Source organism: Anolis sagrei, chromosome Y, assembly GCF_037176765.1.
Source record: "Anolis sagrei isolate rAnoSag1 chromosome Y, rAnoSag1.mat, whole genome shotgun sequence".
NCBI classification, from domain to species: domain Eukaryota; kingdom Metazoa; phylum Chordata; class Lepidosauria; order Squamata; family Dactyloidae; genus Anolis; species Anolis sagrei.
This window is the reverse complement of record NC_090035.1, coordinates 34,018,577-34,041,733: the sequence shown is the minus strand read 5'-3', so window position 1 is coordinate 34,041,733 and position 23,157 is coordinate 34,018,577. Positions and strand designations below refer to the sequence as shown.

Below are 23,157 nucleotides of genomic sequence, written 5' to 3'. Positions count from 1 at the left end.
TGGGTCAATAGCAGCATAAAGTGTGGGGTTAGCAGCGATAGGAATAGGGGGGTTGACAAAGTGCTATTCTAAGCGAACTTGCAGGCTGTTAAAGTGCAGTGGATAGTGCAAAGATAAACACAGTTACTAATGGCGTTGTTATGGCATACAGTATGGAATAATATGGAACAATGAATATTGGATGGGCGTCAATAGGTGGTTGGTGTTAGCCTCCGGGTTCGAAATTAATGGTCGCGATGGAAGGCGACTCATGTACGACAGCGGACAGCACACCCCTCCCCCTCACAGAAATGATAATGCTCTGCTGAGTTCAGATGGAAGAACTCGATGGTCGGTCAGCACAAAGATTGTTGTAGATGGTCCTCCGATAGCGGCCTGGTGACCCAGGAAGCTGGACTATGCAGTCAGTCAGCCCAGATGGCAAACAACGTACTTGGTCCACACAACAACGTGCTCGGTCAACACAACGTATTCGGTCAACACAACGCACTGGTCAACACAACATACTGGTCAACACAACACACTCGGACAAGACAAGGCTCTAAGTGGGAGCGTTGAGGATGGAAGCCGGGACGCCGGGTCGCGAGCAGCGCTGGAGCCAGGCCGGGCCTCGGCCGCGATGACGGTGGCGAGGAGAAGTACCGCGGCCTACCTCCTCCAGGAGAGCTTGGCACGGCAAATGAGCCGGCTGGTCGAAGCCGATGCGATGGAGAAACCGGCGTGTTGACAGGCAGGCTCGATGGAAAGCCGGCACCCAGGGGAGCCGGCACGCTGAAGGCCGGCACGCCGAAGAACAGCTGGCGTGCCCGAAGGCCAGCGTGCCGAAAGCCGGCGTGCCGGAAAGCCGGTGCTCAGCAGGAGGTCCTCACTCAGTGGCCGCCCGAGTCCTCCAGACAATGGCGGCCAAGGTTCTCCGGCGCGGTGGAGAAGCCGGCGCGTTGACAGGCAGGCTCGGTGGAAAGCCGGCACCCAGGGGAGCCGGCATGCTGAAGGCCGGCACGCCGAAGAACAGCTGCCGCACACGAAGGCCGGTGCGCCGGAAAGCTGGCACTCAGCAGGAGGTCCTCACCCTGTGGCCGCCCAAGTCCTCCAAACAATAGCGGCCAAGGTCCTCCAAGCAATGGCGCCAGCCACCAGGAGATGCAGGAGGACGCTGGCGCCAAGGGCAGAAGGAACAGCCAAGCGCCGAAGAGGGGGACGCCAACGGAACGCCAACCGGGCGAAGATCCAAACGGCACGAGAAGAGCAACCCCCCGGCCAGGAACAGCAGCAGCAACGCGGCGACCAAGAGCGCGCGGCAGCATGGCGGCGGCGGAGGCCAGAGGCAGGCGGAGGCCAGAGGCAGCAGGCAGCGAGGCCCAGCCAGCTGGAAACGGAGCCGGAGCAGCAGCAAGGGGACAGACAAGGCAGCCCACCGGTAGATTTTAAATCCAGTCTGTGGGTAAGCAGCAACTTAGGTGGTCAGGCATCAGCAGTCAGCAGTCAGGCGGCAAGGAGGGAACGCTCTTGCCAGGCCAAAGATGGAGGTGGCCTCAGCGTTCTACCTCTCCTCTTTCTCCCTCTTAGCTCCCCTTCTTCAGGTAGAAACCCACCAAAAGACCCCCTGAGGGCTCCTTCGAACCCTCGGTTGCCAATGGTGGTGGTTGGTAGTTGGGGGGGCTCTAGATGGAGGGGATTAGGGTTGGATTGAAGAATCTCACCAGACCGCTCCGCAAGTCAGCTGTTACCTCTCCGCCATCATACCGGAAGTCCTATAATAATAATAATAATAATAAAATCTCCTAGGATCACTCTTGGAAAAAAGGGCATCATGGCAACTATCTGCAGTGATCTGCGACTTGCTAGCAGATCATTCTAAAAATATAACACTAAAGGTTGCCACATTCGCAATCGCAGCCCAAAAGATCAGAGCCGAAGTAGCAAAATCCATACTGGGGGTCAGAAATGGAAACGGTTTGGAATGACACAAAGCAGACACTGTTATTGTCATGTTTCTGCTTTCATAATTTTAAAGAACTTGTTTTAGTTTTCATTCTTGTTACGTTTTAAGGTTTATATTGGAAAGTGTTTATAAAGTTAGTATTTTACTGATGTCATGGCCTATGGCTAGTACAATAAACAATTCATTCATTCATGTTCACCTCAGATGAACAGAATGTGGTTCCCTCCTCTGCCCTTCCCATGTTACCTTACCTATTGAAACTAGCTAAGGTGGTGGATGTGCCTCCATCCCAGGTACCTGCTGTCCCTAGGCATCTTGACTCCCTTTATAAAATCGATATGTCTACTGCAAAGTGGGTTTCAACGCCTCCCAAGGCGAACACCGTGGTAGCTGAGGTCACGAAATCTAAACGCCCCAGGAATTCCATGTCGGCACCTCCCGATAGAGAGGGAAGGAAGCTTGATACACTGGGAAAGAAGGCTTACCTCTCCGCTAGTCTCTTTACACGCATGGCCCACTATGCGATGTATATGAGTGGGTACCAGACCTTCCTTTGGAACCGGATGTTACCCCTCATTGACTGCCTACCTGCGGAGGACCAACGTCTTCCAAGGGCATTGCAAGCTGAAGCATTAGCGTTATCCAAGCTTCAGAAGGACTTTGCTAAGCATATGGCGGAAACATCTGGCAATTTGTTTGCCACCGCCACATCAATTAGAAGGCATGCATGGTTAAGAGCCTCTAACCTTTCAGAGGAGGGGAAGGCCCTCGCTGAGGATCTTCCCTTCCACGAGGAGGGGTTATTTAACCCTAACACCGATGACAACCTTAAGCAGAAACAAGATGTTAGGCAATCTGCATTTAAATTCGGGTACGCCTGGCAGCCGTACCAACAACAAAAGAGCAGGTGGCAACCATCACCCTCTAGCTATCGGAAGCCCTTTGGCAGTTCCTCCTCAATCCCGTATAGGAATAGGGCAGGGGGCCAACCCAGGTTCCAAGAAGGGAGGCGAACCCCATATTTCCAAAAGCTGAGGTCGCAACCCTTCCAGGGAAAACCAAAATCTGTAGGCGCCTCCAAGAAGCGTCTTTGATGCCTCCCATGAGAGCGAGGAGGTGGAACAAGAGATTAACATGCTGTTAGAAAAAGGGGCAGTTTCCGTTGTTGACCCTGTTGTTGTTCCACTCTGTTTTTTCTCCTGTTATTTCCTTGTTTCTAAGAAGGGCAGTGGGCTGCTTCCCATTGTAGACTTAAGAGCACTTAATAAACATATCAAACCAAGAAAATTTCACATGGTAACTCTAGCTGCCATTACCCCCCTCCTATCTGGAGGTGTCTGGTTCGCTACGATCGACCTCAAAGATGCATACTTCCACATTTCCGTTGCCCCACAGCATCGCAGATTCCTCTCGTTTAGAGTTCAGGGACTCACCTACTGCTTCAACGTCTTACCCTTCGGGCTTTCCACCACCCCACGGGTTTTTACCAAGTGTATGGCAGTGGTCGCGGCCCATCTTAGAACAAGAGGAATCACGGTTTATCCATATATTGATGACTGGCTCTTAGTGGCCAGATCCTGCCACCATCTCCAATCACATATCTCCATGGTTTTGTCTCTCCTTCAGTCTTTGGGCCTCGTCCTCAACCGGGAGAAGTCTCTACTGGTGCCAACACAGCATATCCAGTTTATCGGGGCTCTTCTGGACTCCACCTGCGAGAAGGCCTTCCTCCCAGAAGATCGCTTTGTCAACCTTCGGGAACTGGTGGAGCAAGTTGCGGCCGCACCCCAGGTGTCAGCCAAACAACTACAGGTCTTGCTGGGGCACATGGCTTCGACCACGTCAGTTATCCAATATGCCAGATTACGAATGCGACCGCTCCAATTTTGGTTTCTGTCCAACTTCAACCCCTTGCTGGACAGCCCCTCCACCAAACTGTCCCCCCTCATTGGGTCCGTGCCTCACTTCAGTGGTGGCTAGACCCCACTTGGGCATATGCGGGTCTATCATTCCACACTCCGTTTGCCACCAGAATGGTCACCACGGCTGCCTCACTTACGGGGTGGGGTGCCCACTCCCAAGGTCTGGTTGCACATGGGACGTGGTCAGAGCAAGACGCCATGCTCCACATAAACATTCTAGAGCTCATGGCAGTCGAAAAAGCTCTAAAATCTTTCGAAAAGGTGGTCACAGGTCAGGTAATACACATTCTCACCGACAACACCACGGTGATGTATTACCTCAACAAACAGGGGGGCACACACTCCCGGTTGTTCCTGACCTTATCCATACAGATCTGGGAGTGGTACATAGACAGAGGGATCCATCTTCTAGCAACTCACGTACCGGGGGAACAGAACTTGCTGGCAGATGCGCTCAGCCGAAATCCATTGACCCACCACAAGTGGTCCCTCAACGACTCGGAAGCCCGGAGACTGTTTCTCACCCGGGGCTTCCCCGAGATAGATCTCTTTGCGACCCAGTCCAACACCAAGTGCCCCCTGATTTGCTCCAGAACACATCCCTCCCCCGGGGAGGGATGCCTGGGGGATGCATTTCTACTTACATGGCCAGGCCAACCAACTTACGCCTTCCCTCCTTTTCCCCTCCTGCTGAGAGTAGTAGCAAAAATACTCAGGGACAACGCACACTGCATTTTGGTGACCCCGTGGTGGCCCAGGCAACCGTGGTTTCCCCTCCTCAACCAATTGGCACAGGGGATCTTCTTCTTTCCCCCACATGACAGATCTGCTAACCTCCCAAAAGGCTTAGTACAGTACCCAGAGGTACACAGACCTCTGCGTGGCAGATTTTACCCACCGTCCAACCTACACCCCGGACTTATCCCCCGCAGTATTAAACATTATCGAGGCAGCTCACAGGTCCTCTACTAAGCGATCCTACCTGTATAAATGGAATCGCTTCTCGTCCTTCTCAAGGTCACGGGGATTAGACCCTAGGGTGGCTCCTATCTCGGTTATCCTAGACTTTTTGGTGTCACTATCAGACACAGGCTTACAGTATACATCTCTAAAATGTTACTTAGCTGCCATATCCTGGTTTAGAAGGAAATCGGGCCTTCCTTCCTGCTTTACGGATCCCCTGGTCAAAACTTTCCTAAGGGGAATTCTGAACACTAGACCCTCTGTAGCCCCTATCACCCCTTCTTGGAGCCTAGAAGTTGTACTGGGTGCTTTGATGAAACCTCCGTTTGAGCCATTGGCGACTCTCAGTCTCACTTACCTCTCATGGAAAACCGCCTTTCTTGTGGCCATCACTTCAGCCAGACGTGCCAGCGAATTGTGTGCATTTAGAGTAGATCCCCCATACCTCAGATTTCATATAGACAAAGTTGTATTGAGAACTGACATTGCCTTCCTGCCCAAGGTCTCCACACGGTTCCATGTGTCGCAGGAAATGATCTTACCTTCCTTTTTCCAAAACCCTACCTCACCTTTGGAAAAAAGCCTGCACTTGCTTGATGTCCGCCGAGCTCTTGCTTTTTATACGGACTGGACATCCGCACTCAGGAAGTCCCCCAAACTGTTTATTAAATACCGTTCCGATGTGTTGGGGTTACCTGTTTCTTCACAGAGATCGGCATCTTGGATTGTATCGACAATTCAACTTTCCTATAGGATGGCCGGCAAAGATCTCCCTCTCCCTGTCAGGGGACATTCGACCAGATCGGTCTCTACATCGGTCACCTTTTGGAAAGGGATCCCATTAGATACTATTTGTAGAGCGGCTATCTGGACTTCACCTTTGTCTTTTGTTTCCCATTATAAACTGGACATTGTCTCGAAAAGGGATGCTCAGTTTGGTAGAGCTGTGTTATTCTCAGCGGTGGCATGATACCCACCATCCTAATCAGTTAGCTCGCTAGTCTATCAAGTGTACGATTCACAGTGACTACGACAGGAAATTATAAGTTACTTACCTGTAACTGTAGTTTCCTGAGTAGTCACTTGTGAATTCGTACACACCCGCCCACCTCCCCTCGAGTTCATGCCACACCTTCTGGCTGCTTTGCAGCGGAAGAGAACTGATGGCTAATCCCACCCACGGGGTTCTTATACTCGACGGAGGTGGGAGGGGTTAGCTGGGTCGGAAGAACATTCTTTTATTTCTAGAAGGTTCCGAAAGCTGTCTGCGCATGCACAGAGATATCAAGTGTACGAATTCACAGGAATCTACAGTTACAGGTAAGCAACTTATAAATGCCGGCTCTTCGGCTTAGAATTGGAGATGAGCACCACACCCCAGAGTCAGACATGACTGGACTTGATGTCAGGGGACAACCTTTACCTTTTACATCATTATCTTTATTAATCATTAATGTTAAGACCTTTTAATTAATTCCCGTGTATGTGTGTGTGTATTCAATGTTTGAGGAAATTGCAAACACAGAATAAATAACAGTAATAATAATAAAAATTATGGAAAAGGCTAGGGAGCATGTGGGAGAAGAGATTGAAATAAGTAATGGAATCTTTAGTTTAAGCAATGACTGATTTCTGGGAACCGCAGTGTTCTGACATTGATAGGAATATATCTACTGAAATGCATGTGGTTTTGGAGCGCATGAGTCATTAAGTGAAACACTTTTGTTTGGCAGATTCTGATGGCACAGAGTTTGAGGATGATCCCCTCTTACAGGTATTAAGGGGCCAAAGGGAAGTACTTCGCAGTCAGCTGAGGTGTCTGAACTGGTACAAAGTTATTTTCATGTAGATTGCTCCCATTTCTAAATGCTTCTCTGCTGCAGAGAAATATTGCCTTGAAGAGGCTGGGAATAAGAAGTCTGTCTATCTTGGTTGCTCCCAGTTCTTTTGTCTTAGCTTTGAGACATACTGGATACCTGAAATCAACAGAGGGACTGTTCCCTCTGTCCTGGTGTCTGATAAAACATTGAGGTGCTCTGTATGTTTCTCCTTTCTCCCCGCAAGGTTTTGTCCCCAAGAAATTATGTGAAAAAGTTTTTGAATAATAAAGTTGGAAGAGACCTTGTGGGCCATCCAGTCCAACCGCCTGCCAAGAAGCAGGAAAATTACATTCAAAGCACCTCCAACAGACGGCCATCTAGCCTCTGTTTAAAGGCCTCCAAAGAAGGAGCCTCCACCACAGTCTGGGGTAGAGAGTTCCACTGCTGAACAGCTCTCACAGTTAGGAAGTTCCTAATGTTCAAGTGGAATCTCCTTTCCTGTAGTTTGAAGGCATTGTTCTACATCCTAGTCTCCAGGGCAGCAGAAAACAAGCTTGCTTGCTCCCTCCTCTCTCCTCCCTATGACTTTGGTGCTGGACTTTCCAGTACATGCAGTGGCTTTATTACTTAGTACTGTAGAAAGGCTGGACAATGTCTCTATGCCAGCATTTCTCAACTTGAGGGGTCAGGACCCCTGTGGGGGTCGCAAGGGGGATGTCAGGGCCAAAGACCAAAACACCAAATCACAAAAAACAGTATTTTCTGTTGGCCATGGGGGTTTTGTGTGGGAAGTTTGGCCCAATTGTATCATTGGTGGGGTTCAGAATGCTCTTTGATTGTAGGTGAACTATAAATCACAGCAACCAAACTCCCAAATATCAGGGTCTATTTTCTCCAAAATCCACTAGTGCTCACATTTGGGCATGTGGAGTATTTGTGCCAAATTTGATCTTGATCAGGGGTCCTCAAACTTTTTAAACAGAGGGCCAGGTCACAGTCCCTCAAACTTTTGGAGGACCGGATTATAATCTGAAAAAACAAACAAACATGAATTCCTATGCACACTGCACATATCTGATTTGTATTGCAACTCCCCCCCCCCCCCCCCACGTAAAACAATACAATAATTAAAATGAAGAACAATTTTAACAAATATAAACATATTATTATTTCAATGGGAAATGTTGGCCTGCTTTTGGCTGATGAGATAAGATTGTTGTTGTTGCTGTTTGCTTTCAAGTCGTTTCAGACTTAGGTTGACCCTGACCAAGGGCCGTATCTGCCCCCCCCCCCCGGGCCTTAGTTTGAGGACTCCTGATCTAGATCCTTCATTGTTTGCATCCACAGTACTCTCTGGATGTAGGTGAACTACGCTCCAAAACTCAAGGTCAGTGCCCACCAAACCCTTCCAGTATTTTCTGTTGGTCATGGGAGTTCTGTGTGCCAAGTTTGGTTCAGTTCCATCGTTGGTGGTGTATAGAATTGTAAAGAAGCGTTAATCCCACCAATATTCTGTGAGGAACCTTCTTTTTAGATATCAATTAAGCTGCCACCAATATGTTTAGAGACGCTGGTTTAGGTCTCTGTTTATCTTTAGTTGTGTTGTGAGGTGACTTTGGTAGTGTGGAATGCACCAAGCATGACAGCAATCGAAGAGGCAGGTTTGAAATATAAAGAGAACAAGTTTTATTGTTAACAGAATGTAATTGTTGCAGTTTTGAGAATTTGAACTTGGCACAAGGCTTGATGTTACAAAATGGCTGGTTTGAGATACATGCTTCTGATGATACAATTCTACAAACTTCTTCTTAGTGAAGTGCTTATACTACTTCAGAGTTCCCTATTGTGAATGTCCACACTGTTTGCCCTATACTCGGAACAAACCACTGATCACCAGTCTTTCCTTACTGGCAATCCTGAAGACCCCCTCTGTTAGATTCTTTTAACCTAAGCAATCTAACAAGGTAACACCTTCAGCTCTCTTGCTGAAGAAATATTCACAAATTCTAGGAACTACTGAATTCTCACAGCTTCACAACAGAGCCCTAACTGGCTATCCTCTTCCCCGGGTCTCTTCCACCGGACTAAACTACTTTCCCCAGAGTCCTTTCTTGACTCTGCTATTTCCCAGAGCCCTTAACTGGCTCTGCTCTTTTCCGGGTCTCCTCCACCGGACTGGAGCTTAACTGCCACTTTCAAACCTTTTCCTCCTTAAGCTCCGCCCACCTCCTCTTCTGCCTTGTCTTGTCACCATGGCAACCTATCCCTCACAGCTAGGCCATGGAAATAAATGTAATACATAAATGCAGTTTAAACACAGTACATTAAACACTCTATAATAAACATTTCTCTACACCTTCCCCCCCAGAAAAATATTTTTGCATATTTCTTAATCCTAGAATAGCAAAAATAATCCCACATATCATTTAACAATAAATACATATACACCAATTCTGAAAGGGAAACATATTAGGGTTAAATACATTTCAATTACACATACATACAAACCTTTAACCTACGACATTCCAGTATCATCTATGGATGTGGTATCAAAGTCTCACATTTTTATACTTATACATATATTTGTAAATATTTATTGCCTATTGCAGAACGTATATACCTACCACACTTTATTATAATGGGATTATATCTTATATCTATGGTATGAAACATATACAGTTCACCACTGTAATAACATCCTATATTTTATAAGTCTATAATAAAACAGTATACCCATTTGGTTTAAATATTACACTATACTATTTTATACTATATTACACATACATTACCTTTATACATTAACATATATAATTGACCTTCTACCTAGTCTGGTTAATTTATAAGACATTTATCTATATATCATACCACAACTTTTCTCCATACATATGGTCTCAATTTGTTAATAGCCCACACAATAGTTTAACTCCCACATTTGATCATTGACATAGATGTCTTAGTGTCCAATGTCCCATGGTTCAAACACAACCTCAGTTGTATTGGACCAACTGTCTACAGCAATGTCTCTTTATGATGATCTTTTAGCTTCTTTTTTCCACTTCTTCGTTTCTTCTTTTTAGGTTTCTTCTTTTGTCTGACCTTCCAATTATCAGGAACAGTTCTGTTTTTATCGAGTTCTAAGGCTTGAAATGAGACTTGCTTCAGCGTAGCACTCTGTTGTAGCGAAGAATCAGTACTTCCTTGAATATTCTCTCCTGGTCTTGAAGAGAACTCGCTACCGTTGGAAGAACGAACAAGAACACCTTCTCTCTCCCTTGTGATCTCATCACTGTAGTCTGGATGGACCCCCGAAGCTGGAAATTGTAGATTTTTCCTTTTATCACCAATATAGTCTGTGTATATTAGTTTTCTTGTCAGTCTATCAACTTGGCTTTTATTCTCTCTTTCTTCTTTGTTCAAGGATAAAGGAGATTTCTCTTCCGACACCTGGCCAAATCTTCTTTTTCTGTTCACTTTCTCTTCAGATGTATGGATCTTTGTTTCACAGAAGACCCCTGGATATTCTGAACTCGCATCAGCTCCTACTGTCACATCCAGAGTTTGTTTTCCTTTAGCTTTCTCTTTTACTTTTATTTTATTGTTTTTGTCGAAAAGTTCGGCTGAGGTAATTTCTTTACGTGGAGCTGAAGGAAATACATCTTTTAAGGTCAAGGATTCCTCTTTCTCCTCAGAGTTTATCACTTGTCTTTCCAGACCTATTGTTTCTATACTCTCTTCACTGGTTCTCAAATAATCAGCCACTGGAATCGGCTCTGCTGCAGGGCTTGTTCCTCGTTTGCATGGTCTCTCCTGGCTGTACACTTCTGACTTTATATTTGGAACACCATCTCCAGCAATAAATCTATAGGGTTGTTCTTCTGCTCTTTGTTCCTGTTGAATTTCCTCAACTCCTCCTGTCTTCTCAACAACCTTAGCAACTGTAGCACTGGCTTCTGGGCTCTCATCCCCATCTTGTCGGATGGCAAAACACAGGGCTTTCTGTTCAGGGCTTTTATTGTTACATTCTTTCTCCCCACACGCCATCTTACAGTATTTAATCTCCTCAGCCAAATCATTTCCAATTAAACATTGGTATGGTATGTCAGGACTGACTGCAAAATCCCACACACCCTTCCATCCTTTATATTCTATTGGCAAGGTCACCACGGGTGTCGGGATCGCGGGACCTAAACCTTTTAATTTTATTTCAGAGGTTGGCTGTTGAAATTTCTGAGGTATTATTTCAGGGTGCGCGATGCATACTTCGGAACCTGTATCTCTGAGTCCTTTCCTGTCTTTGTGATCAATAGAAATGGTTTCTAAGTAGTCCTTAGATGGGCTGCCTGACAGGATGAACAGACATTGTTTCTCTTGAGGCTCTGAGCTTGAACTCTCCTTTGAAACAGTATCTGCTTCTGCCCTTGGTGTTTCTTTCATTTTATTCACAAAGAGGGTTGTTTTCTCATTCCTTAACAGAGGACATTGATATTTTATATAATCCAATTTTCCACATTGATAGCACCGACGTTTTACCTCAGGAGCAGTTGGTCTTATTACACTCTGCCTCCTATAGGGGGTGTTTTCTATGTCAGCACCCTTTTCATGCTGTGGGCGCGTTTGTTGTGGATAAAATGGCTGCCTGTTTGTTCTTTTGTCCCCTGGCAGATCTTCCCCTTTGAATCCTTCTTTCAAGGTTGTTATTTGATCCGCCATACCCGCTGCCTCTACAATCGTGGATGGCTTGCGATCTTGAATCACCCAACGAATTTCATAAGGAACTAATTGGAAAAATTGTTCCAATTTCAAAAGTTCCCTCAGCTGATGATAATCTTCTACCTCAGACGTCTTTATCCAACTATCGAACAGTTGAGACAATCTAGAGGCCACCTGAGCAAAACTTTGTGTTTTATCTTTCTTCAACGTCCTGAACTTAAATCTATAATATTCAGGAGTCAATCTATATTCCTGTTGAACCTGCTTCTTAAACAGATCATAGTCTCTACAAGACTCCTCCGGCATCTGTCCATAAATCTGTAAAAGCTTCTCATTTATCTGAGGCCTTAGGTATATCATCCATTTGTCTTTAGCCAACCCAAAATCTCGACAACATCTCTCAAAAGATATAAGGAATTTCTCTGGGTCATCTCCTTTGGTAAATTTTGGGAATTTCTTTGTCAAATCTGGGGTATCCACTCCAGATCTCCCTTCCTGGACAACACTGGATGTTTGAGACAAAGCCAATCTTTGTTTTTCTAGCTCAAATTCTCTCTCTCTTTGTCTTTCCTCCATTTCTCTCTCTCTTTGTCTTTCCTCCATCTCCAATCGTCTCATCTCTAATCGTTTTTCCTCCATCTCCAGTTTGTATTTATAAGCCATTTCTGACATAGGCACTAACTCTGTCTCTGCCTCAGAGCCCGAACTTTCCCCTTGGTCTCCCTCTCTTTCTTCAGCCAGCTTTCTCTGTCGCCTGGTAGCCATTTTTCAGCAACTTTTACCTCACAACTTATTTTAAAATTAAACTTAAGGCACTCGATTAGTTGTTACACGAATCCCGTCGTCTGCCACCAAATTATGTAAAGAAGCGTTAATCCCACCAATATTCTGTGAGGAACCTTCTTTTTAGATATCAATTAAGCTGCCACCAATATGTTTAGAGACGCTGGTTTAGGTCTCTGTTTATCTTTAGTTGTGTTGTGAGGTGACTTTGGTAGTGTGGAATGCACCAAGCATGACAGCAATCGAAGAGGCAGGTTTGAAATATAAAGAGAACAAGTTTTATTGTTAACAGAATGTAATTGTTGCAGTTTTGAGAATTTGAACTTGGCACAAGGCTTGATGTTACAAAATGGCTGGTTTGAGATACATGCTTCTGATGATACAATTCTACAAACTTCTTCTTAGTGAAGTGCTTATACTACTTCAGAGTTCCCTATTGTGAATGTCCACACTGTTTGCCCTATACTCGGAACAAACCACTGATCACCAGTCTTTCCTTACTGGCAATCCTGAAGACCCCCTCTGTTAGATTCTTTTAACCTAAGCAATCTAACAAGGTAACACCTTCAGCTCTCTTGCTGAAGAAATATTCACAAATTCTAGGAACTACTGAATTCTCACAGCTTCACAACAGAGCCCTAACTGGCTATCCTCTTCCCCGGGTCTCTTCCACCGGACTAAACTACTTTCCCCAGAGTCCTTTCTTGACTCTGCTATTTCCCAGAGCCCTTAACTGGCTCTGCTCTTTTCCGGGTCTCCTCCACCGGACTGGAGCTTAACTGCCACTTTCAAACCTTTTCCTCCTTAAGCTCCGCCCACCTCCTCTTCTGCCTTGTCTTGTCACCATGGCAACCTATCCCTCACAGCTAGGCCATGGAAATAAATGTAATACATAAATGCAGTTTAAACACAGTACATTAAACACTCTATAATAAACATTTCTCTACAAGAATGCTCTTTGATTGTTGGGGAACTATAGATCCCAGCAACTATGACTCCCAAATGACAAAATCAATCCTCCCCAATCCCACCTGTATTCCAATTTGGGCGTATCAGGTATTTACACCAAATTTGGTCCAGTAAATGAAAATATATCCTGCATATCATATATTTATATAATGATTCATATTAGTAGCAAAATTACAATTATGAAGAAGCAACAAAAACAATTTTATGATTGGAGGTCACCACAACATGAGGAATTGTATTAAGGGGTCACGTCATTAGGAAGGTTGAGAACCACTGCTCTATGCTAAGATGTAGTGTGTATTTGTTTGGTGCCCTCTGGCCTTTGAAGGTAGCATAGATGTGTGCTGTTTCTTTGCAGAACTGGACGCTCAGATGGCTCAGCTTGAAGGACAGCATTCTGAGCAGGACTTTTCTGGATGATAACAAGCTCCTGTGTACGCTTCTCTGTGTCTTGAGAAGTTTCCTGTGGGATTCTGGTGGCAGTGACACCTCGGAGGGCTCATTCTTTTCTAGGTTGGTTGTGCCACCTGCACTTCACAAGCAGATATACTCATAGTAGTTGTTGACAAATGTAAAGTGATTTGTCGACTTGTCTCTGGAAATGATGCTCTGTTTCCATGGTTTCGTTGTATATTTTGGTGATTAATTTAAAATAAAGCGCATTTTAGATTAAAATGATGTGTGATGATTTGCAGTAAGACAACATAATGTACCCAACATTTTCTGTCCAATGAAATGGTGATGAAGAGAATCCAAAAGGGTTTGACTTAGTAACAAGCAATGGGAATGATCTGGCTCAAAGAGACAAGGGAAATGTCGGTTGCTGTGAGTTTTTCAGGCTGTATGGCCATGTTGAAGAAGCATTCTTTCCTGACGTTTCACCCACACCTATCACAGACATCCTCAGAAGATGTGAGGTCTGTTGGAAACAAGGCAAGTGAGGTTTATTTATCTGTGGAATGTCCAGGGTGGGAAAAAGAACTCTTGTCTGTTTGAGACAAGTGTGAATATTGCAATTGATCATCTTAATTAACACCAAATAGCCTTGCAGATTCAAGGCATGACTGCTTCCTGCCTGGGTAAATCGTCAGGAGGGAATGCTTCCGGAACATGGCCATACAGCCCAGAGAACTCACAGCATCCCAGGGATTCCAGCCATGAAAGTCTTTGACAATACAAAGGAAATGTGTTCTATATTTGTGATAGCCATCTTTAGAGTGGAAAAATTGGATGAAAGCAGTGTTAAAGTCGACTTCTATTTATGGTGATCTCATGAATGAGAGACCTCTTTAAGTCACCTGATCCTCGACAGCCCTGCTTTGGTCTTGTAGACTAGGGACCATGGCTTCTCTGAATGAGTCTGTCCATCTGGAATGTGGCCTTCCTACTGCCCTCCTCTTTTCCAAGTATTATCTATCTTTTCTAACGAGTAATTTATGAGATTGCCAAAGTATGATAGATATATTTTATTAAAATAATAATATTTTTGATGAAACCAGGAACTGCGGAACTCTCCGCTGCGGCTCACATCAAGGTGAAGGCGGGGCCCCAAGCTGCGCTCGGGCTCACCTATTCAACTTGTATGCAGAACACATCATGCGATGTTCAGGGCTTGATGAATCCAAGCCTGGAGTTTTAAATAATTGGAAGAAACATTAACAATCTTAGATATGCAGATGATACCACTTTGATGGTTGAAAGTGAGAAGGAGCTGAGAAGCCTTCTAACCAACATGAAAGAAAAAAGTGTAAAAGCTGGGTTGCAGTTAAAATTAAAAAAACCAAGATGGTGGCAAATAGAGGGAAATTGGCAAATAGAGGGAAAAACTGGCAAATAGAGGGAAATAGAGGGAAAAAACGTGGGGGCAGTGACAGACTTTGTATTTTTAGATGTGAAGATAACTACAGATGCAGGCTGCAGCCAGGAAATCAGATGACGTTTACTCTTGGTAGGAGAGCAATGACAGATCTTGATAAAATAGTGAAGAATAGAGACATCACACTGGCAACAAAGATCCACATAATTAAAGCAGTGGTATTCCCCATAGCAACCTATGGATGTAAGAGCTGGACCATTAGGAAGACTGAGCGAAAGAAAATATACGCTTTTGAACTGTAGTGTTGGAGGAACATTCTGAGAGTGCCTTGCACCGTGAAAAGATCCAACCAGTCCATACTTCGGGAAATAAAGCCCGACTGCTCACTGGAGGGAAGGATATTAGAGGCAAGGATGAAGTACTTTGGCCACATCTTGAGAAGACAGGAAAGCTTAGAGAAGACAATGATGCTGGGGAAAATGGAAGAAAAAAGAGAGGGGCCGACCAAGGGCAAGATGGATGGACAAATAGAAGAAAAAAAGAAGAGGGGACGACCAAGGGCAAGATGGATAGATTCCATCATTGGGGCTGGAGGTTTAGCACAGCTGGTAAATCATCAGCAATTGTAAGATCTATCAACCAAAAGGTTGCAAGTTCAAACCCCGGGTTGGTGTGAGCTGCCAAATTATACCCTAGCTCATTGTTTACCTAAGTGATTCAAAAATAGCTTTAGTGAAAACAGCTTTAGTGAAATTAGGTACCGCTAAAAAAGCGGGGGAGGTGTTTTACGACACCATAAAGAAAGAAGATAAGAAAATGCTGGGCAACCAAAAGGAAGGAAGTCCTGACGTCTCTTCATCATAGAGGATAGAGCAACAGCACCCCCTGGACTCAAGCCCAACCTTCCACGGCATCAAAAACAGCTGGACACTGAATCGAAACAAACCACCTCCTTCTGTTGTCTGTCTGTCTGTCTGTGTATTGTCTATATAAAGCGATATTGAATCTTTGCCAAGAATACATACTGTGATTCGCCCTGAGTCCCCTTCGGGGTGAGAAGGGCAGAATATAAAAAAAGTGTTGTTGTTGTTGTTGTTGTTGTTGTTGTTGTTGTTATTATTATTATTATTATTATTATTATTATCCTTTAAGTGACTGGCTTAACATTGAAGGAGCTGGGGGTGGCCACGGCCGACAGGGAGCTCTGGTGTGGATTGGTCCATGAGGTTGTGAAGAGTCAGAAGCGACTGATCAAATAAACAACAAGAGCAACATTTACACACTCCCACTTAACAAAAAAATACATATATTCATGCATGATAGGCGGTGGCGTGTGTGTATGAGTGTGGCCATGCCTTCAAAAATAATGTAAAGGATTAGAAGTGTAAAGCAGCCCCTCGCAGTGAGACAAGTTTTTTGGGAAAATGTGTGACAAGACAGTTCTTTTTTTCGTGTCAGGAGTGGCTTGAGAAACTGCAAGTCGCTTCTGGTCTGAGAGATTTGGTTGTTTGCAAGGACGTTGCCTAGGGGATGCCCGGATGTTTTGATGTTTCACCATCCTTGTGGGAAGCTTCTCTCATGTCCCTGCATGGGGAGCTGGAGCTGACAGAGGGAGCTCATCACGCTCTCCCTGGATTCGAGCTTTCTCTCTATCGGTCTTCATTTCTGCCGGTACAAGGTTTTGACTCATTGCACCACTGGGGGCTCTATTGACTGGGAAAATGCAGTGCCACCAACAAGCTAGATTTCAACACAACATACCTCCTTTCTGTTCTGTTTGTCTCTGTATTGTCTGTCCAAAATGGCATTGAATATTTGCCGTGTATGTGTACTGTGATCTGTCCCGAGTCCCCTTGGAGAGATAGGGCGGAATATAGATGAAGTGTTGTTTTTGTTGTTGTTGTTGCCAAACAGAATATTTTTTGGTAGTATAGACCAGGTTTGGGCAAATTTTGGCCCTCCCTCCGGGTGTTTTGGACTTCAACTCCCACAATTCCTAAGAGCCTCAGGCCCTTTCCTGTTTCCCTTCAGTCGCTTAAGTGAGAGTTAAAGTCCAAAATATCTGGGGGACCCAAGTTTGCCCATGCCTATTATAGGCAAGGCTGGAAAACCCAAAGAAGCACTGCAATGCCCATCTCAATCAGGATGATGGTATCTGATCATCCATCCCTTATATACAGCCAGCACAGCATGCCTTGCTACTATTGCTAGTACTACTCTGTAGTAAACCATCTAGCTCTGCTGGTGGGTTGTCAGTGAAAGAAGACTGGAAAAAACATGAGGTCCTCTTGCTGGTTGGGTCTACAACTAGAAGGATTGCTTTCCTCTTCCTTAGGCTCCAAAGCCTTAGAAGAGGGAAGATGTGCAGGAAACACACAACACACCTGGGCAAGTATTGCAGGAGGGGGGAGGGATGTGTTGGATGGCTCCTGTGCCCTTGACCGAGGCAGTTAAGAAGGGAGGAGAGGCTGGAAAAGCCCGATTAGATTAAGAAAATGCTTCCCTTGCTCCCCTCTCTAGAAGCAGAGCTGAGCACACAGAAGCCCCTTTGTGCGCTCCAGCCAGCTGCCCCTTTCTCCAGAAAGGAGAAAGCTCTACCTTTTGAGTGCGAACTGGGGCTATGTTTCCCTGATCGGTGCATTATTTTGATCCCCTTTTCCAGCAGGAAGAGAGTAAGGAGGGGTTGGAGAAGTGGCCACAAGAGAGGCGCCAGCCAACCAACCAAGCAAGATTTCCCCTGGGTTGTTGTAGGTTTTTTGGGCTATATGGCCATGGTCCAGAAGCATTCTCTCCTGATGTTTCACCTGCATCTATGACAGGCATCTTCAGAGGTTGTGAGGTCTGTTGGAAACTAGGAAAATGGGGTTTATATATCAGTAGAATGTCCAGGGTGGGAGAAAGAACTCTTGTCTGGTGGAGCTAGGTGTGAATATGTATTGTCAAAGGTTTTCATGGCCAGAATCACAGGGTTGTTGTAGGTTTTTCAGGCTATATGACAGGCAACCTCTGAGGATGCCTGCCATAGATGCAGCCTAGGTATGAATGTCAGGGCTTACAACCTCTGAGGATGCCTGCCATAGATGCAAGCGAAACGTCAGGAGAGAATGCTGCTAGAACATGACCATGATATCGAGCTGCTTTTAGCGGGGTCTCCTTGAGAGAGAGAAGCCTGAGGACCGCGCCTAAAGGGCTCTGGGTCCCTTGGTGAGGCCAGCGAGAGCCAATCCAAAGAGTAAAAAATATTATAAATAATAATGCCTCATCCAAGTGGAAGAAGTTTCTTTTCAGCAACCGAGGTTTATTGTGATTCAGCTGAGATCAGATGCCTTGCAGGAATCATTCCACTGCAAGCATGATTTTACAGAATTTCCAAGCATTTTTATAGTACACAGACAAAGGAAAACAGTTTCAAAACCCCCGCCCACCCTCTGTCAGCCGGCTTCGGGCTGATTGGCTGGCTGCGGAACAGCTGGGAGGAGGTTTGGCAGCATGCCTCGCCTCTGGACCAATCAGCGGGCTCCGCCGCCTCTGGGAGGCCAATCAGTGCCTTCCTAGTGCCTTGGAAGATGGACCAATTGGCAGCTAGGAGGCGGGACGAAGCTTGACAGTTCAGAGGAAATGATGAGCCCAGGGGGCATCCGCCAGCTGAAATGCGAGCCTTTGTCCTCACCGGCGGGGTGACAGATAGGGGGAACAATGAGTTTCCTGGTTTATGATTGGATTTGGGAGGAAGTATGAAAAGGAGCTTTTGATGGTATTTGGACCTCAGAGCCTTGTAAACAAGGGGGATCAACAAATACCTAAAAATGATACAATCAGCCTTTTATCCCTGAGTTTCTGTTGACCCTTCCCTCATCTTACTGTCTGCTCTGAAAGTAAGTTTGAAGAAGGGGTCAACTATACGGCCCATGCAAATGTAAATATGAACCGTTTCGGGAGGACAAAGGATTTCCTCCCTGCCACAGTAATCCTCAGGTCACATTCCTTTTGGGGCACGGGTCAAAGAGAAGAAGCGGGGAGGGGGACCAGAGTACATTTTACATGATATTTCATTACATACATACATTTCATACACTTCATATATATTTCATAAGGCAATCCCATCCCCATCCCAAGCAAAGTTTATTACAATACTGGATCTTTATTATAACGCAAACTGGAGATCTTATAGTCCTTTGGCAAAGGTGCGTGGAAACGGAGGCTGCTTGCATTTCAAGGCAAGCACCAGAAGGAAGTTCCTAAGCCAGGGGTGTGGCAAACAGTTCAGTTCATGAAGCAGAGAGTCAGTAAGAAAAGGCAGAGGTCCAGTGATGGGCACTGGGTTGATCAATAACAGAATCCATCGCTCAGCCCTTGGGGAACTATAAATACTTGGGAGGAGGGAAAGATGCTTGGCATCAATTCCTCCCTTCAAGGCTGGAAAATGGTCATGCTCATTTTCCCAAGCCTCGACAATTCTTTAGCACCCAGGGCCTCTTCCTAGACAGATTAGATTGTATTCTGTTGATTATTTTGGGGCCCAACTCAAGCAACAACAGCAGGACCCAGCAGGGTGGGAGAGACCAGTGGCAGAGTGTCCTTTGGGTTGGAGTAATAAAGACTGAAGTAAGAAGGTGAAGGCGGTGGAGGCAGGGGATGATGGAGTCTGTGATGGCAGTCAGCATGGAGCACTCAGGGGTCCCGAGTGAGTCCCCAATGGAGAAGGATGGCACATGGTGGAATTCTCCCATCTGGCAGTGGTCCTCAGGCCTCCTGGGGGCGCTGGCTCCTCCCTTGGCACTTGGGGGAGGGAGAAGATGGGGCACAGCCTTGCTACTCTTTCTGGCGTGGCGCCTCTTGGTGACCGCAGACAGGTCCGGCTCTCCATCATCACAGAGACTCAGGGGTAGTGTCTAGGACAGTCAGAAAGAAGGTTTACAGCCCCCCCACCCCCCTCTTCCCAGCCCAAGGGTAGTTAGTAGGGAAACAAAGGGAAAAACTTCCATACCTAGTGAGGACTTCAGTGGTCTCCTTTGGGCCATTCCTCTGCACAGCTTCTGGAACGGGCAGGGCCTCCTTCCTTTATGGCAGTTGCTGTGGGATCCTGGTTGTTCCTCCTGCGATGGCATTCCCCCGTGGGGGCTCAGATCAGCCTCTAGGGGGGGCTGTCTCTTCTGGGTGGCATGGGGTCTGGTCCTGCTCTCCTAGGATCTTCCTGTGCCATCTGGGTTCCAGCCGCCACACAGGAAAGTCCATAGACCTCCCATTGTTCACTTCACCCAGGTAGTTGTCCTCAGCGGCAGGAGTGGATTATGGGTCCCACAGTTCGATCTGATGTCTGGTGGTCTCTTCACTGCGCAGAGGAGACCCCTGGACCTCAACGTCCTCCTCATATTTAAGGCAGTTAATGGGATAATCTAAACATACACATACATGCGCTCAGGGAAAGGGGAGGGAGGAAGGGCCAGGAAGGGAAAAAAGCATCAGAGGGACTGTGTATGTGAGAGAAAGACTTAATCATAGATGTGGGTGAAATGTCAGGAGGGAATGCTTCTGGAACATCCCTTCCTTGGGTTTGAGAAAAAGGAGGTAAGAGGGAGCAGCAGGATTTCTCTGGGAGATAGAGGAAAGAATTCACAGAATATTGGCTTCTTAGAAGATGGGAGGGGAGGGAGAAGAGAGAGAGAGAGAGAGAAGGGATGGGTTTCAGAGACATTTTACAAGCACATGGAACTCTTTGGTGAGGTCTGGTCCTTAGAGAGAAAAGGGGAAAGGCAGAGAGAGAGAGAGAGAGAAACCCAGCAAACTCTATTTGGCAAAAGGAAACAGGAACAGAAAAAAGGTCCCCTCTCACACCTCCCTTTGTTTTCAAGAGGAGAAAGGGAGGAGGGGTTTGAAAGCAAAAAAAAAGGGGAGTTGGAGAGTAAAGAGAAAACAAAGGAAAAGGCAGGGACATTGGTGACTGCCTCTGAAAAATGGGTTTTGTAGTTGCACAGAAGAGAAGGGGAGAAGAAGAGAGCTGGAGATTCAAGGGGGGGGCACAAAAGGGGTCTTGGGTTAGGGGAGAGAGTGAGACAGACTTTTGCAAGGCAGCTGAGTCACATCAGTGGCAGGGTCTCTCCTGGTGGGGAGAAACACACAAGGCACTGAAGATTTAGCTTTAGAAAGAAAGGGATTTGTGGTAGCTTGGTGAAGAAGGGAATGAGCAATGCCTTCTTTTCCCATCTGAAGGAGGGAAAAGGTGGCACAGGAGAAAGCAGGAGAGGAGGAGAGCAAAGAGTTTCCCTAGTGCATTTCCTCAAGGAGCAGGAAAAAAAATAGAAGGGGCATATGAATGCAGACATATCATAAATAGGGAATAGGGAAATGGAGGGGTTGGAAAGGGAAGGAAGGAGTCAGGGAGATTGGGTAAAGGGAAATGGGAATGGGATGGTAGGGGAACAAGCAGTTTTTCAAAGGGAGGGGGGGAAAGGTCTGGAGGGGGGGTCTCTGGGAGGAGGGGGTGGCTTGTGGCCTTCCCTTTTGCATGGTCAAAGTTGGGCACAATCTCCTCCCTCCACCCCCCTTCCGGCACAAGGCAGAAAGGCATGAGGCATAGGCGAGTTCGTCCGCGCTAAGTCCGGCGCCAACCATATAGCCCGATAAACTTACAACAAGCTAGGTATGAATGTCTGAGACCTCACAACCTCTGAGGATGCCTGCCATAGACAGAGGTGAAATGTCAGGATGGAATGTTTCGAGAACATGGCCATATAGCCTGAAAAAACCTACAACAACCTAGGTATGAATGTCTGAGACCTCACAACCTCTGAGAATGCCTGCCATAGATGCAGGCGAAATGTCAGGAGAGAATGTTTCGAGAACATGGCCATATAGCCTGATAAAACCTACAACAACCTAGGTATGAATGTCTGAGACTTCACACCTCTGAGGATGCCTGCCATAGATGCAGGTGAAATGTCAGGAGAGAATGCTTCGAGAACATGGCCATATAGCCCAATAAACCTACAACAACCTAGTTGTGAATGTTTCAGTTGGCCATCTTGATTAACATTTGATGGCCTGACAGTTTTTAGGTGTGGCTTGTTACCACCTGGGGGGATCCTTTGTTGAGAGGTAATTAGCTGTCCTTGATTGTTTCTTGTTTGGATTTTCCTTGTGTTTGAGTGTTGTTCTTTATTTACTGTTATAATTTCAGATTTTTTTTTAATATGCCGGTAGCCACATTGTGTTCATTTTCATGGTTTCTTCCTTTCTGTTGAAATTGTCCACATGCTTGTGGCTTTCAATGGCTTCTCTGCGAAGCCTGACATGGCAGTTGTGAGAGCCTTGGACAATAAGATTCCCCCTTCTCGTCGGTTCCCTCTTGCCTCAAGCTCTTCCCAAGCAAAGACAGGCAAAAGGGAAGGGGAGGGAGGGGAGGGGCCAGGCTGGGGCGGAGGCAAGGGGAGGAAGCTCTGCGTGCTCTCTCACTCTCATTGTCTCCCTCCCTCTTTCCCTCCCTCCCTCTTTTCCTGGGTCAGTGCCTGGCTCCGGTTGCTGGCCAGTGCATCAGGAGCGCGGCGCCATGGTGGTGAGTCTGGGGCCTTGGTCTTTTATTTATTTGGGGCGGGGGGCTTTAGCATCAAGGCGACCCCTCCCTCTCTCCCTCTCTTCTTTCTCCCTGATATGCACCTGTTACCATCGAAACCCAAATCCCCATAAACAAAACCTGGCCCCACTCCTAATGTGATTGCTGGTGGGAAAGGAAGTGAATGGGTTACTGTAGCGCCCTGGTCCTAGATCCTCTTAGGAGGCTCAGTTTACCTATGTGGCCTTGCATTGTGTGTAGATACATAGTTACCTTCCCAATCCAGACCCAGGGGATTTCTTCAAGGCGGCCCTGCTCCCACCCATTATTGATCCTCCCAGCTTTTGGGATGCAGCCTCAGAGGCCCTTCCAGACAGCCCTATATCCCAGAATATCAAGGCAGAAAACCCCCCAATATCTGCTTTGAACTGGGTTATCGGAGTCCACACTCAGGGCCCTTCCAGACAGCCCTATATCCCAGAATATCAAGGCAGGAAATCCCACATTATCTGAATGTGGACTCAGATAGCCCAGTTCAAAGCAGCTGTTGTAGGATGTTCTGCAAGGGTCCTGAAAGTCCTGAAACTCAGGAGGTCTACAGAAAGGTAGGCTATTATTAGACCCTACCCCCCCCCCCCCACCTACTTTCCCATATGAACATCTCTAAAAATGGGGTGCATCTT

At 46.3% G+C, this 23,157-nt stretch overlaps 2 protein-coding genes and 1 pseudogene across 3 annotated transcripts in view; 2 read left to right on the top strand and 1 right to left on the bottom strand.

The window, feature by feature from the left end:
- The window catches only part of LOC137095588 (proline and serine-rich protein 3-like), a 59,383-nt pseudogene extending 45,728 nt beyond the window's left edge, over positions 1-13,655 (top strand).
- The window catches only part of LOC137095548 (protein lin-37 homolog), a 387,598-nt gene that overhangs the window by 107,742 nt on the left and 256,699 nt on the right, over positions 1-23,157 (bottom strand). The gene's annotated exons all lie outside the window — the stretch shown is intronic.
- The window catches only part of LOC137095375 (rho GTPase-activating protein 33-like), an 84,282-nt gene continuing 83,507 nt past the window's right edge, over positions 22,383-23,157 (top strand). The window contains 1 exon segment of the mRNA XM_067461978.1: positions 22,383-22,477. Within this exon segment, the coding sequence (XP_067318079.1) occupies positions 22,472-22,477 (6 nt within the window). The 5' untranslated portion in view covers positions 22,383-22,471.